Source organism: Somniosus microcephalus, chromosome 7, assembly GCF_052327205.1.
Source record: "Somniosus microcephalus isolate GS21.2 chromosome 7, FLI_Smic_1.0, whole genome shotgun sequence".
Taxonomy (NCBI): domain Eukaryota; kingdom Metazoa; phylum Chordata; class Chondrichthyes; order Squaliformes; family Somniosidae; genus Somniosus; species Somniosus microcephalus.
Window position 1 is genome coordinate 177,924,231 of NC_140993.1, and position 25,907 is coordinate 177,950,137.

A 25,907-nucleotide genomic window follows, 5' to 3' on the forward strand; every position below is an offset into this window, starting at 1 on the left:
TTGCATAATTTGTTCCGAGTGACTTTTTTTTTAAAGAGAGCTTTGTGTGTTAGTGCAACTGCTTCAAATCCAATAAATCTACAGTAAATCTGCTGAAACCCTCATCCATGCCTTTGTTACCTCTAGACTTGACTATTCCAGTGCACTCCTGGCTGGCCTCCCACATTCCACCCTATGTAAACTTGAGGTCATCCAAAATTCGGCTGCCCGTGTCCTAACCCGTACCAAGTCCCGATCGCCCATCACCCCTGTGCTCGCTGACCTACATTGGCTCCTGGTTAAGCAGCGCCTCGATTTCAAAATTCTCATCCTTGTTTTCAAATCCCTTCATGGCCTCGCCCCTTCCTATCTCTCTCTAATCTCCTTCAGCCCCCCCCCCCCCCCCCCCGAGATCTCTGCGCTCCTCTAATTCTGCCCTCTTGAACATCCCTGATTATAATCACTCAACCTTTGGTGGTCGTGCTTTCTGTTGTCTAGGCTCCAAGCTCTGGAATTCCCTCCCTAAACCTCTCTACCTCTTTCCTCCTTTAAGATGCTCCTTAAAACCTACCTCTTTGACCAAGCTTTTGGTCACCTGCCCTAATTTATCCTTATGTGGATCGGTGTCAAATTTGTTGTCTTAAAATACTCCAGTGCAGCACCTTGGGATGTTTTACTACATTAAAGGTGCTATATAAATACAAGTTGTTGTTGTTGTTTGAACTGGGACTTAATTTGAAGTGTTCTGAGTTCTGACAGGCTAATATCACAAACTGTATTGATAGTTTAAAAAGTTAACGATAGTTAAAATTATACTGCAACGCTTCCTCTTTGACAGTAATTTTTCTTATTATACAGGGATCAAGGACAGATGAGGAAGCCTAATAGGAAGGGAGCAAGACTAATGGTAGATTGAAAGTGAGCTGTGGAATTTATTGGAAGTTGTGGGATAGTGTAATTAAAATCATTGCTAAAATTAAATGTAGGATGTTGGCATTACGAGAGAGGAAAAAATGCTAGAGACAATGTGTTATTGAGAAACTATATGGAGGATAGATACTTGGTGAAAAGAGATGCTACACTTGGGGGCATAGTCCCTTTATGATTAAACTTAGAATCCATCGTAAGTAGAGCTGTCAAAATTTAACGTTCTGTGGATAAAGACAAGAAAACATGCTTATTGTATAATAAACAATATCCATGATAAATGGTTCAAAATTCTTTATCTTCTTGCGTCCATTGACAACCAGTTGAAGTGACAAAGGAACCATGTGTACATAGGTAAATTAAAAAAACAATAGCTAGAGAATTGGCAAAGGTGACATTTTTAGATTGAAGGAATAGTCCAGAATATGGCCTCAAGTGTTTATTGGGAGAATGCTCTTCTGTTTCCTGTTGGTTTTTCCTTTAAAATTGAAAATAACATAGCTGCCTCATTAATCAGGTTTACTATCATCTTTGTGGCTTTTGGCTGGGTTTTGCTCAGCAGTGGGAGATTTACATTTGGCTTTAGCATCACTGCGCTAGATTGGAGAAAATTGTTCAGGCTTCCTGCTTTTGATTGCTATTTAGCAGCTTCTGCTGGAAGTGTGCATGTGAATATTGGGTGAGAACATGACCAAGGTTGCCTGTGATACACTCTATTTTGCAGTTGAATAGTTTGATGCGCACTGTCAAGGCTCACACATGAATAATGGACAGTTGGAAAGGATGACTGTCTATACTACACCAGCAAGAAGTCAACAACTTCATCTGAGGAAAAATAGGAGGGGAGAAAATTTGATGAACAATTTTTTAAAAAAAATTAAATTTCTAACGGAATTGGTAGTTATCCTCAATATTTATAGTAAAGCTGTTGTGGAACCTTATCCTGGAACGTTGCTTCCGAAATGCATGGGGATTCTATTGAAAAATATTAGAATTTAGGTGAGTTAATACTAAGCTGAAATTATACTATTTTTACTGATAACTAGAGGGCATGAATTTAAGATATTCACGAGAGAATTTGCATGTTTACAAATCAAGTTCGCATGCTTTTAAAATTCATGCAATGAAAGGGCATTGCAACAGTAGAAGCTTCAGACAGAAGTTCCTTCCTTGTTAAGTGCTGTTTTATCTGTGAAAATTCTGAGTGTCCAACAGCTGCTTTTGTACTTTCCACACAAAACCATTACACAGTTTAGCTACTTACTGTCATTAAATACAGACTATCCAGATTTCTGATACAAATAACAAAGGAAATAGTTTCCATTATCAAGAACATTTGGGATGAAATATGACAGATTACACTATTCTTTGAGGAATATAGGCTAATACATCTGTGCACTAATCATACAATTACACATGCAGTAGAACTGCAATTCACAAGAATGTAGAACAAAGAAAATTGGTGGAGATTTGAACAGACAAGTTTTGTGCTTTGGTTTGTTGGTTATGTATATTTCTAAACATGCACTTCTAAATTGACTGTTGGTGGCTCAGTGCATTGAAACATCAATATACTCGGGTAAGGAGTGTTGGAATGCAGAGTTGTAAATTTCCCTGATTTTCAGATGTGTCCTTTTTATGAGGAATGAAGACTAGGTAATTCCCTTTTTCCCATGAAAGATTGAGTAGGAGGATCACTCCATGCGATGCTGGTTACAGAATGGCATTGGCAGAGACTTGGGAGCAGGTTGTTCACTTGTCCAGGGTTGATGTTTAGTGTTCTGTTAACTTTTTTTTTCCAACAAATTTACTGTTTGCTTAAGACCAGCTATTATAATCTGAAACCTGCGTATTTTATTCTCGGCACAACTGAGTTAGCGCAACCCAAGTCTAAGTTTAACCCCATGGTAAAGTGATTACTGGAGAACTTGTAAAATGTTTCCTGTTGTTTTGAAAAGTGAAAAATAGTCACAATGTTCATCCATTTTGGGCAGGCGAAAGTACGATCCAGATTTGTTTACAAATAAAATGATTTTCAGAAACATAGGCATAATCTTAAACAGTGCACTACTTGTATTCAAGAACTGGTAACAGTCCACAAACGTTAATCTGCTCTCTCTAATCATTCTTGTGCCTCCGAGATAGTGATGTTTCTCATTAAAATCACTGGGAGTGGTTTGAACATTTCTCTTGCTATATTATCCAAAGACTGGAAAATCTAAGCATAGTTAACCAGGTTTATTTTCCTGAGAAATATGAATATTGCACAAGAAATGTTAAGCATATTGTGTATCTTGCATTAAAAAGGGTATACAAAGTCACAAATGACATTCTTTGTGACTGTGACCATGATAAACTATCCCTCCTCATCCTTCTAGACCTATCTGCAGCCTTCAACACAGTTGACCACACCATCCTCCTCCAATACCTCTCCTCCGTCATTCAGCTGGGTAGAACTGCCTTTGCTTGGTTCCATTCTTATCTATCGAATCGTAGCCAGAGAATCACCTGCAATGGCTTCTCTTCCCACTCCCACACTGTTACATCTGGAGTCACAGAATCACAGAAACCCCACAGTGCAGATAGAGGCCATTTCGGCCCATCGAGCCTGCACCGCCACATATCCCACCCGATCCCCGTAACCCCTACACCAACACATATCCCACCTTATTCCCGTAAACCCACGTATTTAATCCCCCTAACACTAAGGGTCAATTTATCATAGCCAATCAACCTAACCCGCACATCTTTGGACTGTGGGAGGAAACCGGAGCACCCGGAGGAAACCCACGCAAACACGGGGAGAATGTGCAAACTCCACACAGACAGTCGCCCGAGGCCGGATTCGAACCCGGGTCCCTGGCGCTGTGAGGCAACAGTCCTCCAACGATCTATCCTTGGCCCCCTTCTATTTCTCATCTACATGCTACCCCTCGGCGATATCATCCGAAAACAGAAGATCAGGTTTCACGTGCGCTGACGACTCTCAGCTCTATCTCTCCGCCACCTCTCTCCATCCCTTCACTGTCTCTGATTTGTCACATTGCTTGTCTGACATCCAATATTGGATGAGCAGAAATTTCATCCAACTAAATATTGGGAAGACTGAAGCTATGGTCTTTGGACCCTGCCAAATACTCTGTTCCCTGGCCACCGTTTCCATCCTTGGCAACTGTCTGAAGTTGAGCCAGGCCATTTGCAAAATTGGTGTTGTGTTTGACCTCGATGAGCTTCCGACCACATATCCACGCCATCACCAAGACTGCCAACTTTACCTCCAACATTGCCCGACTCTGATCCTGCCTCTGCTCATTTGCTGCTGAAACTCCTCATGCATGCCTTTATTACCTCTAGACTTGACTATTCCAGTGCTCTCCTGGCCAGCCTCCCATTTTTCACCCTTCATAAACTTGTGCCCATATCTTAACTTGCTTCAAGTCTTGTTCATTTATCAGCCTTGTGCTTGCTGACCTACACTAGCTCCCGGTCCATCAATGCCTCAATTTTAAAATCCTTATTCTCGTTTTCAAATCCCTCCATGGCTCGCCCCTTCCTATCTCTAACCTCCTCCAGCCTTATAAGCCTTAGATCTTTACAGGACTGGACAGACTAGATGCAGAAAGGATGTTCCCGATGGTTGGGGAGTCCAGAACCAGGGGTCACAGTCTAAGGATAAGGGGTAGGCCATTTAGGACAGAAATGAGGAGGAATTTCTTCACCCAGAGAGTGGTGAACCTGTGGAATTCTCTACCACAGAAGGCAGTAGAGGCCAATTCATTAAATATATTCAAGGCCTACTCCTGCTCCTATCTTCTATGTTTCTATGAATGCACTATTGCAATAGAATTTTGGCAAGTACACCAGAACTGTTAAAAATGTCCTTGTACATTTTAAACTCCTTCTGTGCTCTCCTGCTGCCTTCAGTTAGGGTCGTCTTGACTGTCGTCATCTTCATGCCTCCTAAAAAAATTCCAGCCTTTAGCAGCAGACAGCTGTGCTTCTGCAGAGCTAGGTTGATTCTACTATAAGCACATCTTCTGGCAGCTCGCCCAAGACTGGACAACAGTTATCTATTGAGTCAAAAGTAAATGTCCTCCGGGTGAGAATCTAGTACGCTGCTACTAAAGCTATTGGAAACAAATGAGTCTGAATCACTTAATTAAGTTGTGACATGTTAACGCATTCAAATCTGGCCTCAGTTTTCCATTGGATACAAGGGTATAAATGTTACTTGATTTTTAGGTAAATAATGTGTCCACCTAGAATCTCCCAAGGTGATCTCGGCAACCCCCGGCTTTCCCCCACTGATTTTTTTTTCCTTGCTCCCTGAGGTAGTTTTCCAGTCATTTACACCCTCTTTTGTCCTTCCCCTCCTGCCCCCCCCCTTTTAAGGCCCTAAATGTACCCTGTATCCCTCCCTTTTCTCTGATTTATACATTAAAACTCGGCTAGATTTGTTTTAGTAGTACTGTAGTGATGTGAATGTCTTCTTTTCTAGGTCACTGAAATCCAAGATTGGAGTGCCTCTAGCCCTCACAGTGCAGCATATGTTTTGTGGGACAATGGAGCCAAGAATTTATACAGAGTGGGGTTTGAAGGCATGGTAAGTAGGGTCAGCAATACAATTCTACATTATTTGGATGAAGAGTTTGGCTGATCTGAGCGTGTGCTATAGTGTGTTGATTGTGATGTGACACTTAGAAAAGAACTGCACTAAAGTAATGTTAAGCCTTCATTAATGAGAAGTCATGCATATTGATCAAAACAAAAATTGGTCTTTGTAAAGATCACTAATGAAGTCTGTGTTTATACTCTACATAAGTTGTAACTTAGAGTAAAACTTTCCACATCTTGTTTGCGTATTTGAGCTCCTTTTACATGCACCAAGCAAACAGGCCAACTTGCCCTTGAATTAAATAAGTTTATTACCCAGTAGTATTCAATTACCTTGTACAATAAGTGATATAATGTGGGTTAAAATGTAACCTAAACATTACATCTTGGGTACTACAAATACAATCTAAACATTTAATGGAGGAAGTTACAGAACCTTCAGAATCTTTTCTGTTATTAAATGGTTAATGTTCCAAGTGTGGAGGTGGTATGAAATGTGCTCCTGAAAAGATGTGCAGTGTAAAACAATGGGCTGGATTTTGTGATGAAAATAACTGAGAGGCTAACTGCGCTCACCGTTATAATGGAGAAAATCTGACAGCAACTTCTGGAGTGTGCACATGTGCAGTTAAATGTGGAAACCCAGAAGTTGCTGTCAGAGATGCCCACTCCTCCGCGGGATGCGCTGTTGCAGTCCTCGCCTATAGACTCGGCACTGAAATGACTGCAAGGGCGTAAGCTTGGGGTGCTTGCCTACTCGTTCCGAACTTAAAAACGGCTGAAAAAGTTGGGGCTGGTGCATTCAGGAGTAAGTGAGTTTTAACGGCATGATAAGTGATAATTACTGCTGAACAACCTTCTTGGCCCTGAAACAGACGCCAAATTAGTGGAACTCTGTGCTCTGAAGCCCGCAAAAACATTGTGGGTAGCTGTCACAAAGGTGAACGTCGACGCAAAATCCTGGTCAATGTGAATGTTCCATTATTCTGTGCTAAATGATCTCATTGTGGCGTAAAAAGAGTCAGTAAACTGGTTTAAGTGTTTACCGGAGAGTAGAACAAAAACAATACCTAATTCAGAGTTTTTGAAGCTTAGTGCAGCGCAGGCTAAAACATTCAACCCATTAAGCCCATTCCTTCACAAACCCCGACTCATTTGTTATGAAGGAAGTTTTTCTTTGCCACAAGAGGCAATCAAGCAAAACTTTAGAATATAACTTATAATGTACATTATTTTCTTCTTCTTAGGCAGTCCCTCGGAACCGAGGATGACTTGCTTCCACATTAAAAATGAGTTCACAGGTGACTGATGAGTCCAATGCGGGACCTACAGTCTCTGTCACAGGTGGGGCAGACGGTGGTTGAAGGGGCGGGTGGGTGGGGTGCTTGGATTGACGTGCGCTCCTTGTGCTGCCTGCGCTTGGCTTCCGCTTGCTCCGGGCGAAGAGACTCGAGGTGTTCGGCGCCTTCCCGAAGCTTCTCCTTCACTTTGTGCGGTCTTGGGCCAGGGATTCCCAGGTGTCGGTGGGGATGTTACACTTTTTCAAGGAGGCTTTGAGGGTGTCCTTGAAGCGTTTCCTCTGCCCACCTGAGGCTCTCTTGCCGTGCTGGAGCTCCGAGTAGAGCGCTTGTTTTGGGAGTCTCGTATCGGGCATGCGGACAATGTGACCCGTCCATCGGAGCTGATTGAGCGTGGTCAAAGCTTCGATACTGGGGATGTTGGCCTGAGCAAGAACACTGATGTTGGTGCGCCTATCGTGCCAATGGATTTGCAGGATCTTGCAGAGGCAGCGTTGGTGGTACCTCTCCAGTGCTTTGAGTGACATTATTTTAGTTCTGCATTAATTTGCTTGAGATTAATTATGCACATGCCATCAAATCTTATCTGTCTTATTTCAATTTATCTGTTTCAGGACTCATTCCTTAGCTGCAGTTGTAAATTATTGTCCCCAAACTGTTTATTTTCTTATCTCATAAGCAGGAAGCAAAACAGAAATCTAATTACTTATATTTTGAGGTAGATTAGTGCATTAATGAGATGCGGTAGTGGTATTGAATTGTGGATTCATGTCAGTTTTGCTCTTGCCTATGCTTTCTGCTGATTGATCAAATGGAGCCCCCCCCCCCCCCCCCGCAACCACCTCAAAGATTCAGATGAGATAGACACCCTGGCTGAGAATAATTGTATGTAGCATAGTTGGAAACTGATGCTGAGCTGGTGTTGAGGTAAAACACTGAACTGATTGGTGTTTAGCAGGATGCAGAAGGGGATTGTTATTCCACTCTCTGAATTTAAGACCCATGGAAAAGTGGCTCTTCATTGTTGTCCTCTGTGTGGAGATTGATTTGTTTATGTTGAGTGCTTTTGATTGCAGGAGAACCATGTGTTGGCATTTAGTGGGGTTTATTCACAGTAAAAATGCAATGCCAGAAAGTCAACCCAGCACACATTAATAAACCCAGACTAGTTTAAAAATGTTAAATCTTCATAATTTTAAAGGAATACTCCAGGAATGGCATTTACTTCATATTTGGTTTGAAGTGAATTTAGGGCTGTATTTTAAATTCTCATTAGAAAATGGCTAAGTGGGTACTTTGCATTTTAAAAGCTGCAACATGGAAAAGGAGAATTCTATGACTGTTTATTGAAACCATTGAGTTGTACTGAAAGGTTTGATGGAGGTTGCTTGTTTGGATGAAAAGTTCTGTTGCAGTCAATCCATCTTGGTGGGGAAGGAAAGCAAATATTTTTCCACAATAATTTTAGTCTTAATTACTGATAATTTTCTCCCTTACTTTCTTGGTGAAGCTTGCAGGGGTTTCAATCACTTTTGGTGTCTTGTTCTGGGAATGTTTATTAATTGTGTGAGCCTTGTCAAGCTATTTGACTGTGTGGGACATCAAAGCCTAGCCTGATCAAGCCCTATCCCAGCATCCACATTCATGCTGAAACAATTCGAGCTGAATTATTGAATAATTATTGAGTGAAAACCACAGCTCTTTTTTTGCTCTTCCCTCCTTCCCCAACCCTGGCTGAATCCAATTGTACTAACCCTACTGCTACAGTGCTTGAGATTATCTAAGTCAGCACTGAGCAGTAATTGGACCTGCCACACACAGGATGAAGTCCCTGAACCATCTGGGAAGTTCTGCTTTCTATTTTACCATTAACTAGAGTGGGAGAGTAAAACCTTCATATTTAACCTCTGTTTTGTGTGTCTGGGTATGATGTGTATATATAATTTAGGAGCATTAATATGATTTTCTTTCCTTCTTTTATCCAGTCTGACTTGAAATGTGTCCAGGATGCAAAAGGAGGTTCCTTTTACAGAGATCATTGTCCTGTGCTAGGTATGTAACTACAGAATTTTTCATAAGGACTCAAAGACTCAAAACTCAAGCAAATGAGATGAATACATAGTACAGCGGTTTAGCACACTGACTTTTTACTCCTGGGATCTGGGTTTATATCCATCATCGGCCAATAATCGTTTGAGTGCCTATGACTGCTCCACTCCTCTCCATCATGCATGATGGTAACTCTTGAGGCAGGGGGGAATGAACCCTGTTGTTGTTTCAGACTGTCCATGTTGCTCTTTCATTGAAGTTATGTACTGCAGCTGCGTAATGACTTGCAGGTTGTGGGTGCTGTTGGCTAATTCAAGGATTAGCTCTTTGCCTTTTGACGACATGTCTTCCATCAAGGGTTCCACCACACTCTTCCAGGTGCTCTTCTAGCTGGAGCCATTGGCACTTTCTGGAGTTCGAGTGTTAAAACCTGCTATTGTAATAACTGTAGACTGTACTACCTGGAATAAAATCAGAAAATGCTGGAAATACTCGGCAGGTCAGGCAGCATCTCTGATAAAAGGTCATCGACCGGAAACGTTAACTCTGTTTCTCTCCACACAGATGCTGCCTGACCTGCTGAATATTTCCAGCATTGTCTGTTATTTCAGATTTCCAGCATCTGCAGTATTTTGTATGACTACTACCTGGGGCAGGTCAATGCCGAGTGCCAGGTGGCGGTTAAGCAATTGTGCCACCTGCAGAAAGTTCCAACGGGTTTATATCCAGTGTAGGCGAATTGGATGAAAACCTTCGAATGATAATTCTCCTACTTGAACTCATCCTCGCCAAACTACCTGTGAAAAGGGAAACAGAGTTAACATTTCAGTTTGATGACATTTCGTCAGAACAGCTAAAGAACAGATCTAGCAGCTCAAAACTAGGCATCCATAAGGCGCTGTGGGTCATCAGCAGCAGCAAAATTGTATACCATCACAATCTGTAACTTCATGGCCTGGCAAATCCCTCACTCCTCTGTCACCATTAAGCCAGATGACCAACACTGGTTAAATGAGAAGTGTAGAAGAGCATGCCAGGAGCAGCACCTGGCATACCTGAAAATGAGAGTTTCACCTGGTTAGCATATCACAAGACTACATGCATGCTAAACAGCGGAAACAGCATTCTATAGAAAGAGCTAAGCGATCCTACGACCAACAGATCTGGTCAAAGCTGTGCAGTCCTGCCACATCCAGTCACAAATGTTTGTTAATAATTGAGGAGGTTCCATTGAAAACCCTATACTCGGTGATGGCAGAGCCCAGCATGTGAGTGCAAAAGACAAGGCTGAAGTGTTCACAACCATCTTCAGCTAGAAGTACGGAGTGTATGATCCTTCTTGGCCTCCTCCGGCGATCCCCACCATCACTGATGCCAGTCTTCAGGTAATTTGATTCACTCCGTGTGACATCAAGAAACAACAGAGTGCATTGGACACAGCAAAGGCTACAAGCCCTGACAATATCCTGGCTATAGTGCTGAAGAACTGTGCTCTGGAACTAGCTGTACCTTGGGTAAGCTGTTCGAGTACAGCTACAACACTGGCATTTACCTGACGATATACAAAATTCTCCAGGTATGGCCTGTCCACAAAGCAGGAAAATCCAACCCAGCCTACTCTGAATCATCAGCAAAGTGATGGAAGGAGTCAGCATCCAGGCTTGGGCTGATAAGTGGTAGATAACATTAAAGCCACACAAGTGTTGGGCAATGACCATCTCCAGCAAGAGAGAGCATAACCACCTCCCCTTGGTATCACTGAATCCCCCCAACATCAACATCCTGGCGGTCACCATGATCAGAAATCGAACTGGACCAGCCACACACACGCTTTGGCTACTAGAGCAGGTCAGAGGCCTGTTATTCTGCAGTGAGTGGCTCACCACCTGATTTCTCAAAGCCTCTTTACCACCTACAAGGCACAAGCTAGGAGTGTCATGGAATATTCTCCGCAGCCTGGATGAGTGCAGCTCCAATAATATTCAAGAAGCTTGCTGCTACAGTCCCCACCACTTAAAACAACCAAGTTCAAAACAACCATGTTTAAAATAGGCAGTCACTTACATTGGCGAAGAAGTGATAACCATTAACTGTTTGCATTAACACTAATTTCAAAGTGGCCAGTTGTAGCATTTTTAAGTGATGCGTTTATTTCTGCTAGAAACAGCTGTGCTTACTCACTAGTTCGCACCTTGTTAAGGTGCACTGAATGTAATAAAAGATCCTTTTTATTGAGGTAGACTTCACTACCCTTAGGCTTTCATGTCTTCTACAATTTAAAATGCAGGTTTAGTATACCAGAACACTGCCTCCAGATTTCACATGAATTATATCGAGATCATTTATTTAAAAAAAAAAATCAAATTCAAATTACTCCAGTCTTCCACAAGCTAGTGAAAGAAAAATCAGAGACTTTGATATTGTGGGGCTAATACAGCAGGAATACGACAGTTGTAACTTTATTTACACCAGAAACAATAATACATTTCATGCCTTTTCTTTCAAACCGTCATCTAAACAGAAAATTTGTTATGACTGGAATAGCAGCGTCTACAAAATCTTAAAACTGGACAAAGAATAAGGCATGTTGCAAACCCATTTAATTAATAACTTAAAAAAGCAACTGCATCGACATAGCAGCCCATCAGGTCAAAAAGTCAAGGCACTTCACACACAACAAAATTACTTTTGAACAGTAATTTTTAATTTTATTAACACTACCACGTTCTATTGGCCATTGTGTATAACTGGCACATTGCGTTTGCACGAACATGCCTGTTACAATCCCCATCACTTATATCAGGACAAAGCAGCCCGCTTGATAGTACACAGTGCAGCCACGGTGCCAATCAAGAGGACGCAGCACCTCCCAAACCCGCAGCTCCACCACCTAGAAGTGCAAGGGCAGCAGGTGCATGTGTACACCACCACCTACAAGTCACGCACCATCCTGACATGGCCATATATCGCCATTCCTTCATTGTTGCTAGGTCAAAATCTTGGGACTCGCTGCCTAACAGCATTGTGGGAGTACCTTCACCACATGGACTGCAGTGGTTCAAAAAGATGGCTTACCACCACCTTCTCAAGGGTAACTAGGGCAATATATGTTGGCCTTGCCAAAGATGCCCACATCCAGAGAATGATTTTTTTTTTGTGAAATTTTTGAAGTTTTCTAATGAGCATAAGTTCAGTGTAAAATTATTACTTATTAGGTAGTTGTGGTGGTGGTTGGAGATCAATCATCACAGCCCCAGGACATCGCTGCAGGAGTTCCTCAGGGCAGTGCCCTCGGCCCAACTATCTTCAGCTGCTTCATCAATGACCTTCCCTCCAACATAAGGTCAGAAATGGGGATGTTTGCTGATGACTGCACAGTGTTCAGCACCATTCACAACTCCACAGAAAATGAAGCAGTCCATGCCCGCATGCAACAAGACCTGAACGACGGTCAGGCTTGGGCTGATGAGTGGCAGGTAACATTCGTGCCACAGAAGTGCCAGGCAATGACTACCTCCAACAAGCGAGAGTCTAACCACCTCCCCTTGGCATTCAATGGCATTACCATCACCGAATCCCCCACTATCAACATCCTGGGGGTCACCATTGACCAGAAACTTAACTGGACCAGCCACAAAAATACAATGGCAACAAGAACAAATCAGAGGCTAGGTATTCTGTGGCGAGTGTCTCACCTCCTGACTCCCCAAAGCCTTTCCAAGGCACAAGTAAGGAGTGTGATGGAATACCCTCTACTTGCCTGGATGAGTGCAGCTCCAACAACACTCGAGAAGCTCGACACCATCCAGGACAAAGCAGCCTGCTTGATTGGCACCCCATCCACCACCTTAAACATTCAGTCCCTCCACCGCTGGCGTACCATGGCTGCAGTGTGTACTATCTACAAGATGCATTGCAGCAACTCGCCAAGGCTTCTTCAGCAGCACCTCCCAAACTCACGACCTCTTCCACCTAGAAGGACAAAGGCAGCAGGCGCATGGGAACACCACCACCTCCAAGTTCCCTTCCAAGTCACACACCATCCTGACTTAGAAGTATATCGTCGATCCTTCATCGTCGCTGGGTCAAAATCCTGGAACTCCCTCCCTAACAGCACTGTGGGGGTACCATCACCACATGGACTGCAGCGGTTCAAGAAGGAGGCTCACCACCACCTTCTCAAGGGCAACTAGGGATGGGCAATAAATGCTGGCATTGCCAGCGACGCTCTGACCCCATAAACACATTTTTAAAGTTATACCTTTGAGACACCATAAAGAGATGATTGGCAAGTATGAATGGTAATGCCAGAAAATTCTGCAATAAGTGGCATATTGTTAAGTGTCAAATGAACTTTAACATAGACAAATGTGAGGTGATGCTCTTTGGTAGGAAAAATAGAAACATCATCTACACTAGAAATTGAATGGGGTTGAAGAGCAAGTGATCTAGGGATACAGGTGAACAAATCATTAAAAGGTTAAACAGGGTGGGCTTTTTTTCTTTAGAAAAGAGAAGACTTCGAGATGGTCAGATGGAGGTCTTTAAAATTATGAATGGGTTGGACAGGGTAGATGTGGAGAGAATGTTTCCACTTGTAGGAGAAGCCAAAACTAGGGACCAAAAAACAAAATAGTTATTTTATAAATCCAATAGGGAAATGAGCAATTTCTTTATTCAGAGTGGTTAGAACGTGGAACTTGTTACCGCAGGAAGTGGTTGAGGCAAATAGTTTAGATGCTTTCAAAAAGAAACTAGAGAAGTACATGAGAGAAAAAGAAATATAAAATACACTGAAAGGCTGAGATGAAGTAGATAGAATGGGAGGAGACTCATGTGGAGGATAAACACCAGCACGGACTAGTTGGGCTGAATGGCCTGTTTCTGTGCTGTATATTCTATGTAATGTAATTCTATGTAAAGTGGAGGAGCTTATTATTTATCCCAAGGATGCATTTTATTTGTGGGCAAATTTAAGTCTTTCCCTATTTTAGACTTCAATAGATGTCTCTTTTGAAATTAACCCTTCTTGAACTGTGTGTCTAGTTTCTATGGGAATGCTGGTAAAAGCTTTATTAAAATTGGAGATTTACCAGGAATTCACTTTATATTAAAAAAAAAAAAAAATTTGTTCATGGAACGTGGGCATCGTTGGCAAGGCCAGCATTTATTGCCCATCCCTAATTGTCCTTGGTGGTGAGCCGACGCCTTGAACCGCTGCAGCCCGTGTGGTGGAGATACTCCCCCTCTTAGCACAATACATTAACATCCAAATCTCCTGTATGAAAGGCGTTACTCCGACATATGAACAGGAGTATGCCATTCAAACCTTCGAGCCTGTTCTGTTAGATCATGGCTGATCTGTACCTCAACTCCTTTCTTCCGTATCCCTTGATACCTTTATCCAACATTAATCTTATTGATTATTGTTTTGAAAATTCCAGTTACCCAGCATCTGCAGCCTTTTGGGGAGGGTGTTTCAGATTTCCACAATCCTTTAGTGAAAGAATGCTTACTGATTTTGACCTTAAATGGGCTAGCTCTAAAATTAAGATTATGTCTTCGTGTTCTACAGTTCCCCAACCAGAAGAAATGGTTTCTCTGTATCTACCCTATGTAATCTCTCTATCATTTTAAATTCCTCAATTAGATCACAAATTTAAACCCTGGTATCATTCTGGTATAATTCAAGGGATATGGGGATAGAGCAGAAAAGTGGAGTTCAGGTAGATCATCAGCCGTGATCTTATTGAATGTTGGAGCAGGCTCGATGGGCCGTATGGCCTACTCCTATTTCTTGTGTTCTTATGGTGCATCGGCCCTGTACTCCTTCCAAGGCCAATATATATTTCCTGAGGTTTGATGTCCAAAACTGAATGCAGTACTTCAGATGGGGTCTGATCAAGGCTCTGTACAACTGAAGCACCACTTGCTCGCTTGAATTCCAACCCCCTGAGATAAAGGTCAACATTCCATTAGCCTTTTTGATTACTTTTTGTACATGTGCACTAGTTTTTAGTGATTTGTTTACATGGACACCTAAATCCCTTTGCTTTTCCGCAACACCTATTCTCTCTCCATTCAGAAAATATTCTGATTTGTCTTCGTCAGATCCAAAGTAGATGATCTCACACCTCCCCACATTGAACTTCATATGCCATAGTTTTGCTTACTCACTTAATCTGCCTTTGTTCCTTTCTAACTTCCTACTTCTATCCACCCAAACTTATGGTGCCTCCTAATGTTGTGCCATCTTTAAACTTAGATGAAGGAATAGAGTTGTATATCCAAGTCATTAATATATATTAATCATTGTCAAATGCCTTCTGGAAGTCCATATAGACAACATCCACTGCCATGCCCCTGTCCACTTCAAAAAATTTAACGCTATTAGTCAGACATGAACTACCCTTTAAAAATCCATGCTGACCCTTTGCTCAACTGATGCTTCTCCCAAGTGATTAGTCACTCTGTCTCTGATATATTCCAGTGACTCCCTGATAATTGATAAACTGACAGCTCTGTAGTTACCTGATTTCTCCTTCCTTTCTAAAATAAAAAAGTGATATTTGCAATTGTCCAATACAAAGGTTCAATTCCTGAATCTGGAGCGGTTTGGAAAATTATGGTAATGCATCTGCAAATTACTTGCCTATTTTTTTGAATACCCTGAGGTGGAAACCATCATGTCCTGGATATTTGTCTATATTAAGTCCCATTATTTACGACATTACTATTTAAAAAAAAAGAAAACTTGTTTTAAATCTACTATGTTCTCTTCCGCCCACCCCCCGCCCATAACTTATTCTTAGGTTCCCTTATACTGCTGGTATGTTGTCCTCTTACATAAGAACATAAGAAATAGGAGCAGGAGTAGGCCAATCGGCCCCTCAAGCCTGCTCCGCCATTCAATAAGATCATGGCTGATCTGATCCTAACCGCCAATCCACTATCACAGAACCATCTCCTGAATCTAACAGAATTAGACACACGAAATAGGAGCAGCATCAGGCTACACGGCCCCTGGGCCCGCTCCGCTACCCACAGGGCCATGACCGATCCGAACCTAGACTCATGTCCAAATTCCTGCCCGTTCCCCGTAACCCTTAATTCCCTTTACTTCTAGGAAACTGTCTATTTCTGTTTTAAATTTATGTAATGATGTAGCTTCTACAGCTTTTTGGGGCAGCATATTCCATGGACCTACCACCCTCTGAGTGAAGTAGTTCCTCCTCATCTCAGTTTTGAAAGAGCAGCCCCTTATTCTAAGACTATGCCCCCTAGTTCTAGTTTCACCCATCATTGGGAACATCTTCCCCGCATCCACCCGATCCAACCCCTTCACAATCTTTTATGTTTCAATAAGATCGCCTCTCATTCTTCTGAACTCCAATGCGTAGAGTCCCAATCTACTCAACCTCTCCTCATATGTCCATCCCCTCATCCCCGGGATTAACCGAGTGAACCTTCTTTGTACTGACTCGAGAGCAAGTATGTCCTTTCTTAAGTATGGACACCAAAACTGTACGCAGTATTCCAGGTGCGGTCTCGCCAATACCTTGTACAACTGAAGCAATACCTCCCTATTTTTATATTCTATCCCCCTAGCAATGAAAGCCAACATTCCATTGGCCTTCTTAATCACTTGTTGCACCTGCATACTAACCTTTTGAGTTTCGTGCACCAGGACCCCCAGATCCCTTTGTACTTCAGTACTTTCCAGTTTCTTGCCATTAAGATAATAACTTGCTCTATGATTTTTCCTGCCAAAGTGCATAACCTCACACTTTCCGGTATTGTATTCCATCTGCCAAATCTCTGCCCACTCACTTAGCCTGTCTATGTCCCCTTGCAGGTTTTTTATGTCCTCCTCACTCACTACTTTCCCTCCCATCTTAGTATCATCTGCAAACTTTGATATGTTACACTCGGTCCCCTCCTCCAAATCGTTAATATAGATTGTAAAGAGTTGGGGACCCAGCACTGACCCCTGCGGAACACCACTGGTTACTGATTGCCAGTCTGAGAATGAACCATTTATCCCAACTCTCTGCCTTCTGTTAGATAGCCAATCCTCTATTCATGCCAGAATATTACCCCCAATCCCGTGATTTTTTATCTTAAGCAATAATCTTTTGTGTGGCACCTTGTCAAATGCCTTTTGGAAGTCTAAATACACTACGTCCACTGGTTCCCCTTTATCCACCCTATATGTTACTTCCTCAAAGAACTCCAGCAAATTTGTCAAACATGACTTCCCCTTCATAAAACCATGCTGACTTTGTCCTATTAAATTATGATTATCCAAATGTCCTGTTACTGTCTCCTTAATAATAGACTCCAAAATTTTACCTACCACAGATGTTAGGCTAACCGGTCTATAGTTTCCAGCCTTCTGTCTACTGCCCTTTTTAAATAAGGATGTTACATTAGCAGTTTTCCAGTCTGCCGGGACCTTTGCCGAGTCCAGGGAGTTTTGGAAAATTATTACCAATGCATCCACAATCCCTACCGCCACTTCCCTCAAGACCCTAGGATGTAAGCCATCAGGTCCAGGTGATTTATCCGCCTTGAGTCCCATTATTTTACCGAGTACCACTTCCTTAGTGATTTTGATCGTGTTTAGCTCCTCCCTCCCCCCTTTAGCCCCCTGTTTGTCCAGTGTTGGGATATTCTTAGTGTCTTCTAATGTAAAGACTGATGTAAAATATTCATTCAGTGTTTTTGCCATCTCCATATTTCCCACCATTAATTTCCCGGTCTCATCCTCTAAGGGACCAACATTTACTTTAGCCACCGTTTTGCTTTTTATATAACTATAAAAACTCTTACTATCTGTTTTTATATTTTTTGCTAATTTACTTTCATAATCTATCTTCCCTTTCTTAATCAATCTTTTTGTTATTTTTTGCTGTCTTTTAAAGTTTTCCCAATCCTCTAACCTCCCACTAGATTTGGCTACCTTTTATATGCCCTTGTTTTTAGTCGAATACTATCCTTAATTTCTTTACTTAGCCACGGATGGCTCTCTTTTCTTTTACACCCTTTTCTTCTCAGTGGAATATATATTTTTTGGAAGTTGTAAAATAACTCCTTAAATGTACACCACTGGTCATGTATCGTCTTACCCTTTAATCTATTTTCCCAATCCACTCCCCTCAATTCCGCTCTCATACCTTCATAGTCTCCTTTATTCAAGCTTAGCACGCTTGTTTGAGATCCAACCTTCTCACCCTCCTAATTGAATATGGAATTCAACCATGTTATGGCCACTCATTCCAAGGGGATCCTTTACTAGGACATTTTTAATTAATCCCGTCTCGTTACACAGGACCAGATCTGAGGTTGCTTGCCCCCTGGTCGGTTCAGTTACATACTGCTCAAGAAACCCATCCTTAATACACTCAATGAACTCATCCTCAAGGCAGCCCTGCCCAATTTGATTTGTCCAATTAATATGATAGTTAAAATCCCCCATAATTATAGATGTTCCCTTATTACAAACCTCAACTATTTCCTGATTGATACTCCGTCCAACAGAGTTGCCACTGTTCGGAGGCCTATAGACTACGCCCACTAGTGTGTTTTTCCCCTTATTATTCCTTACCTCCACCCAAACTGTTTCATTATCCTGATCTTTTGACCCCTCACTCTTCCCCCCACTGTGAAAATGGATACAATGTAGAATGATACAGCACAGAAGGAGGCCATTTGGCTCATTGTACCTGTACTGGCTCTTTGAAAGAGCTATCCAATTAGTCCCACTGCCCTGCCCCTTCCCCATAACTTTGCAAATTTTTCTTCTTTAAGTATTTATCCATTTCGCTTTTGAAAATTATTGAATCTGCTTCCACCACCTTTCAGGCAGTGCATTCCAGATCACAACTCACTGCGGGGAAAAAGAAATTCTCCTCATCTCGCCTGTTTCTTTTGCTAATTACCTCAAATCTGTGTCCTGGGGCTACTGACCCTTCTGCCACTAGAAACAACTTCTTCGTAGTTACTCGATCAAAACCCGTTACAATTTTGAACACCTTTATCAAATCTTCACTTAACCATCTCTGTTCTAAGTACTTAGTTAATAGTCTGCCATTTCTTTATTATCCATTATCGTCTTTAATGGGTCCACATGCCACACTCTTGCTCTTAATATATTAAATTCTTTTGCTGTTAGCTTTTATATCCCATGCAAGTTGTTTTTATATTCCTTTTTTGCACCTTTTATTACTTTTGTATCCCTTTGATTTTTTTATAGCTCTCCCCAGTATGCTGGATTTCCACTTTCCGTTCTCTTACCTCTTTTAATGTCAGGATTTTCTTTGTCATTATGCAACTACAAGTTCATCTAATAACATTTCCATTAAGGCAGAAGAAAGGTATGGTAGGGGGCATTAAGTGCTATCTATTTTTTTTTTTTTTTAAAAGGCCTCTCCTGAATTTTTTTCAAGATATTTCCTTTATTAGAAAAGATGTTCATCTTTGTAGTGTATTTTCAGATATGTTTTTAAATGAGAGATGGACTTTAGATGAAGCTGGGAACAAAGGCGCTGCTGCCCCAGCTGAAGAGAGGAACAAACAGTTGCATATTTAGCGGGTAGACTTTTTTCGGTCTGGCTGCCTGGTGGCTCAAAGCTGTAGCTCTGATTTAAAATTAATGGAGCCGTTTTGGGATGTGCACATAACCAGTATCACTGGAGCAGCTTGGGAGATTGAAAACTGTAGTGTATGTGCCTTTAAGAGCCCCATGTGTACTGTAATGCCGGTAATGGCCACTCGGGCTATATAAGCCTGAGTATTGTGTTGTATCCGTTAGTTCCCCGCCAGACTTTGTTTAGTAAACACCTATCAAACCAACTCCTGTCTTCAGTGTCTCTATCAACACACAGACACAACAGTGGCGACGAAGTGGAAACGGACTTACCTACAATTCGGCAGCACCTCAAGGACATCGATTCCTCTGGCGTCCAGAAGAATCAAGAAGTGAAAGAAGCTGTTGTTTCACCAGCTGGCCAAGCTGGTGGCAGGTACTGCGGTAATCCTTCCTGGGCGTCAGGCTGGGGCTCCAGCGGCTGGCTCTACAGCTGGGCCAAGCAGCGAAAGCGGAGGCAAGCAGTAACAGACGGGGAGGGAGCACTCGGGAGACGGCTGGCGCTGCAAGCAGGTCGGCGTTCAGACCTAGAGAGAGAGTCCGGCGGGAACGAGTCTCCAACTGTAAATAAATAAATAAATAAATAAATAAAAAAGAACGGAAACAGCGTTGTCATCGGCAGCAGCGGCGGGAAAGCGCGGGAAGCGCCATATCTTTTCTAAGATGCCTAATTCTGGCAATATTGATGCTTTTGATAACGAGATAGAGGATTGGACCACATATGTGGAAAGAGTGGAGGTATATTGCACCGCAAATGGAATAGAAGATGAAAAAAAAGCTTCAGTACTTCTAAATCTAATGGGCGCAAAGACATACAAGCTGTTACGAAACATAATCACTCCAGCCGAACCAATGGACAAAAATTTTAAGGAGACTGTTGATACCGTACACTGCCAATTCGAGGCAGGACTGGCAGATTCTCTACGAGACAAATTTGTCTGCGGTCTCCTAAGTGTAGGAACACAAAAAAGGCTATTTTCTGAGAAAGATTTAACACTGGACAAGGCTTTCAGTGCAAGAGGAGCTGCAGAGATACAGCAAAAGCCACAGGACTTCGGCACCCATGAAATGACATGGGGTTTCGAGAGATGTTATCGCTGCGGCAGATCCACCCATGACCAGAGGGACTGCTGGTTCAAGGACAAAGCATGCAGGCAATGCGGAAAGATGGGACACATTGCACGTGTCTGCCGATCTGAAAAAAAAAAAAATCCACTAACAGGAAAAAAATCAATAAGGAAAAGCACAAAGGTACAAATGATGACGGACAGTAGCTCCGAAGACCAGAAGAGCGATAGCGACTCCGGGAACAAGAGACTAAGCTCTCTCAAATTACATAATGTAATTGCCAAAGAAGATTACCAGACCATTTGGGTTGCCCTCTGATATACCTAGCAATTCATCCAATGAAAAGCGACGAGTTAAGAAAGTAACTATAGGTTTTTATTGGCTAAATAACAGAGCCCACCCTCGTGGGTGATCGGATCCAACAAGGAGGAATACCAGCCAGTCGACCACCTTTTATACCTGGGCAGGTAGGTGGAGCCATGGGCGGAGTCCGCAGTGGTCAGCCCAGGTATAACAGCGTGACAGGAGGCGACCTCGTGTAGTGATACACTATGGTTATCACTGTTTACACTGTTGTAACGATATAACAGTGATAACCATAGTGTAACAATAGTGAACGATAAGAGTGGTTTACCACATTCACCCCTTGTTTAGATTTGAGTCCGGCGGGGTGAAGTGTACTACCAGTTCGGGTATGTCAGTCTGCCCGGAGGCCTCGTAAGTCTTTCTGATCGGCGCAGCAGCGGCGGCGGTGTTGCAGTATCCGGTGTTAATGCTGGTGTCTGCGTGGTCGACGAAGGCTCGTGGGGTTCCGGCATGCCGTCTACCTGGGCTGGATTTGGGGGGGTGGTGGGGGGTAACGGTGGTGTCTCGGGGGTGCCCGAGGGTGCAAGGTCTCGTAAGGAGACTGTGTCCTCCCGCCCGTCTGGGTATGCCACATAGGCGTACTGGGGGTTGGCGTGCAGGAGGTCCACCCTCTCGACCAGGGGGTCCGTTTTATGGGCCCTCACATGCTTTCGCAGCAAGACGGGCCCCGGAGAAGTCAGCCAAGTTGGCAGCGTGGTTCCCGTAGTCGACTTCCTGGGGAAAACAAACATTTGTTCATGGGGGGGTGGCGTTAATGGCAGTGCAAAGCAGTGACCGGATGGAATGCAGCGCTGCCGGGAGGACTTCCTGCCAGCGAGAGGTTGGGAGGCCTTTAGACTTTAAGGCTAAGAGAACGGCCTTCCAGACAGCCGCGTTTTCTCTTTCCACCTGGCCGTTCCCTCGGGGGTTGTAGCTGGTGGTCCTGCTTGCAGCGATACCTCTCGCTAATAGGAACTGGCGAAGTTCCTCGCTCATGAAGGAGGAGCCCCGGTCGCTATGTATATAGTTCGGGAACCCGAACAAGGCGAAGAGGTCGTTCAGGCATTTGATGACCGTGGTGCTGGCCATGTCTGGGCAGGGGAAGGCAAAGGGGAAACGGGAGTACTCATCAATAATGTTGAGGAAGTACACATTGCGGTCAGAGGACGGGAGGGGCCCCTTAAAATCGATGCTCAAGCGCTCGAAGGGGCGGGTGGCCTTGATCAGGCTTGCTCTGTCCGGCCTAAAGAAATGCGGTTTGCATTCGGCACAGGTTTGGCAGTTCCTGGTCATGGTCCTGACCACCTCCGATGGAGTAGGGCAGGTTGCGGGCCTTAATGAAGTGGTAAAGTCTGGTGACCCCGGGGTGGCAGAGGTCGTTGTGGAGAGTCTGCAGTCTATCAGTTTGCACGTTGGCGCATGTACTTCGTGATAGAGCATCTGGGGGTTCGTTCAGTTTACCAGGCCGGTACAAGATATCATAATCATAGGTGGAGAGCTCGATTCTCCACCTCAACATCTTGTCGTTCTTGATTTTGCCCCTCAGTTTGTTATTAAACATAAAAGCGACCGAACGCTGGTCGGTGAGGAGGGTAAATCGTTTGCCTGCCAGGTAATGCCTCCAGCGTCGTACAGCCTCCACGATCGCCTGGGCCTCCTTCTCGACCGAAGAGTGTCGGATCTCAGGGCCCTGGAGGGTCCTTGAGAAGGCGGCCACTGGTCTCCCCTCCTGGTTGAGGGTTGCGGCTAGGGCGAAGTCGGATGCATCGCTCTCCACTTGGAAAGGGATAGACTCATCCACCGCGTGCATAGTGGCCTTAGCAATGTCTCCCTTAATGAGGGAGAAGGCTGCGCACGCATTTGCCATCACGGGGAAGGAGGTGGACTTCATGAGGGGTCTGGCTTTGTCCGCATAATTTGGCACCCATTGGGCATAGTAGGCGAATAGCCCCAGGGTTCTCTTCAGCGCCTTTGGACAGTGGGGGAGGGGAAGCTCCATGAGGGTCGCATTCTTTCGGGGTCGGGGCCGATGACTCCGTTCTCTACTACGCAGCCGAGGATGGCAAGGCGCGAGGTGTTAAACACACGTTTCTCCTTATTGTAGGTGAGGTTCAGCCGTTGGGCCGTACGGAGGAATCTTTCCAGGTTAACATCGTGGTCCTGCCGGTCGCGGCCGCAGATGGTGACGTTATCTAGATAGGGGAACGTGGCGTGCAGCCCGTTCTGGTCAACCATCCGGTCCATCTCCCTTTGGAAGACCGAAACCCCGTTAGTGACGCCGAAGGGAACCCTAAGGAAGTGGTAGAGGCGGCCATTCGCCTCGAAGGCTGTATACTGGCGGTCCTCAGGGCGGATAGGGAGTTGGTGATAGGCCGACTTAAGGTCGATGGTGGAGAATACCCGGTACTGTGCAATCTGATTGACCATATCAGATATGCGGGGGAGGGGGTATGCGTCCAGCTGAGTGTACCGGTTTATGGTTTGGCTGTAGTTGATGACTAGGCGGCTTTTATCGCCGGTCTTAGCGACTACGACCTGGGCACGCCAGGGGCTGTTGCTCCTCTCGATGATGCCCTCCTTCAGGAGACGCTGCACCTCAGAGCTAATAAAAGCTCTGTCCCCGGCGCTGTACCGCCTGCTCTTGGTGGCGACGGGTTTACAGTTGTGGGTGAGGTTAGCGAACAGGGAGGGGGGCGGGACCTTGAGGGTGGATAGGCCGCAGGTGGTATGCGGTGGGCGGTTTAAAGGCTGCTGGTTGTCGACTGTGAGTGGGGGGGGGGGGGGGGAGGGGTCCACCGTATGCCAAAGTGACACTTTGCAGGTGGGATTGGAAGTCCAGCCCTAGTAGGACGGCAGCGCAGAGCTGGGGCAGGACGAGGAGTTTAAAATCTTTATACTCCGTGCCCCTAACCGACAGGGTCACAACACAGTAGCTGCTGATGTCTGTAGAATGGGACCTCGACGCCATCGAGATCCGGTTGCGCGTTGGCCGGGCAGTGAGGGAGTAGTGGCTCACCGTGTCTGGATGTATGAAACTCTCCGTGCTTCCGCTGTCGAACAGGCAGGTCGTGGCGTGGCCGTTTACTTTGATGTCCATCATGGACTTGGACAGGTGATGCGGGCGAGCTTGGTCCAGTGTGACGGAGGCTAGTGTATGGTTGAGCGAGCTGCTGTAGTCTGCGGGTGAGGCGGTGGTCGGGTCTGGCGACAAGGTGGCGATCGAGTGTGGTGGACAAAATGGCGGCGCCCACGAGGTTGAATAAAATGGCGGAGAAGATGGCCGCCCCCACAACTCACATGAGGCACTGCTGGCGTCGGTGGCCTTGATCAAAGATGGCCGCCCCCACGACTCACACGAGGGGATACTGGCATCTGTGGCCTTGATGAAAGATGGCCACCCCCACAACTCGCATGAGGCACTGCTTGCGTCTGTGGCTCTCCCCCTGCAGGCCTTCGCGAAGTGGCCTTTCTTATGGCAGTCGGAGCAGGTCGCGTTTCTTGCAGGGCAGCGCGCCCTCGGGTGTTTCGCCTGGCCACAGAAAAAGCAGCCGGCGGCCCGATCGCGGGGCTCCGATGTCGCAGCCGGTACCGGGGGTGGCAGTCCCGATCGGGTCCTGGACGCCGACGCTGAGGTAGGTCCCAGAGGCGGCGGTGCGAGGGGTATTGCGGTCGGGGTCGGGCCCGAGTCCCAGGGTCGCGCAGTACAGTACCTGGAATACGCCTCGAGGTCCCGATGGGCCACTTCCAGAGAGCGAGCGAGGGCTGCAGCTGTGTTCAGGTCGAGGTCCTTTGATTCGAGCAGTCTTTGCCGTGAGTAGTCGGACCGAAGGCCTTTCACGAAGGCATCGCGGATATTCTCTTCAGTATTTTCTGCAGCCGTTACCGCTTTAAAGTCACAGTCCCTGCCGAGTGTTTGTAGCATCCGTAAAAATTCATCTACAGACTCTCCTGGCTGTTGCGGGCGGGATCTTAGGAGATGTCTGGCATACATAGAATTTACCGGGCTCCGGTACTGCTGTTTCAGCAGGTTGATGGCGGCCTCTTATGTAGTAAGGTCCTGTATGAGTGCGAATACTTTAGGGCTCACTTGGGCGGTCAGAACTCTTAGTTTGGATCTCTGAGGCACGCCGGATTCTCCCAGGTAGGATTCGAAACAGCTCAGCCAGTGTTTGAAGTCGAGGGCTGAGTTTGCTGCCTGTGGGTTTAGATCCAGGTACGGCGGTCGGAGGGCTCGCAGCCAGGCCGGCTGTTGTAGCTGGGCGTCTGGCTGGTCTGACGGGTCGTTAGACATTTTTAAAATTTAGCCAATAAAATTGATATACCTATCAATTCATCCAATGAAAAGCGACGAGTTAAGAAAGTAACTATAGGTTTTTATTGGCTAAATAACAGAGCCCACCCTCGTGGGTGATCGGATCCAACAAGGAGGAATACCAGCCAGTCGACCACCTTTATACCTGGGCAGGTAGGTGGAGCCATGGGCGTGGTCAGTCCAGGTATAACAGCGTGACAGGAGGCGACCTCGTGTAGTGATACAACAGTGTAAACAGTGATAACCATAGTGTAACGATATAACAGTGATAACCATAGTGTAACGATAGTGAACGATAAGAGTGGTTTACCACACCCTCACAATAGCAGGGTCCCCAGTTAAAATGGAGCTAGATACAGGATCAGCTCTGACCGTCATAAATCGACGGGATTACGAGCGGCTATTTCCGCATATACCTTTAAAAGACACATCCATTATCTTGAAAACATATACGGGGCAGAAAGTATACCCCAAAGGGAAAATAAGGGTGCCTGTTGTATACAACGGCAAGGAAATACAGAAGTTGTATTTATACGTTCTACAAGATGGTGGTCCACCGCTGTTGGGACATGAATGGATCAGGAAAATACGTTTAGACTGGCACTCCATTCAGGCACTGACGGTGGCCAGTAAGGAAAAAAATGATGATGACGTCATACCTGAACGA

General features: G+C 44.8%; 1 protein-coding gene across 7 annotated transcripts in view; it reads left to right on the forward strand.

The window, feature by feature from the left end:
• mib1 (MIB E3 ubiquitin protein ligase 1) overlaps positions 1–25,907 on the forward strand; it is a 298,565-nt gene that overhangs the window by 39,138 nt on the left and 233,520 nt on the right. For all 7 annotated transcript variants that reach the window (XR_015079035.1, XR_015079034.1, XR_015079036.1 and 4 more), the window contains exons 4-5: positions 5,405–5,509; positions 8,804–8,870. Coding sequence is in view for 4 of the 7 variants with exons in the window: in XM_085993275.1 (XP_085849401.1) it covers positions 5,405–5,509; positions 8,804–8,870 (172 nt within the window). In the remaining 3 variants the exon portion in view is untranslated. The remainder of the gene's footprint in view (positions 1–5,404; positions 5,510–8,803; positions 8,871–25,907) is intronic.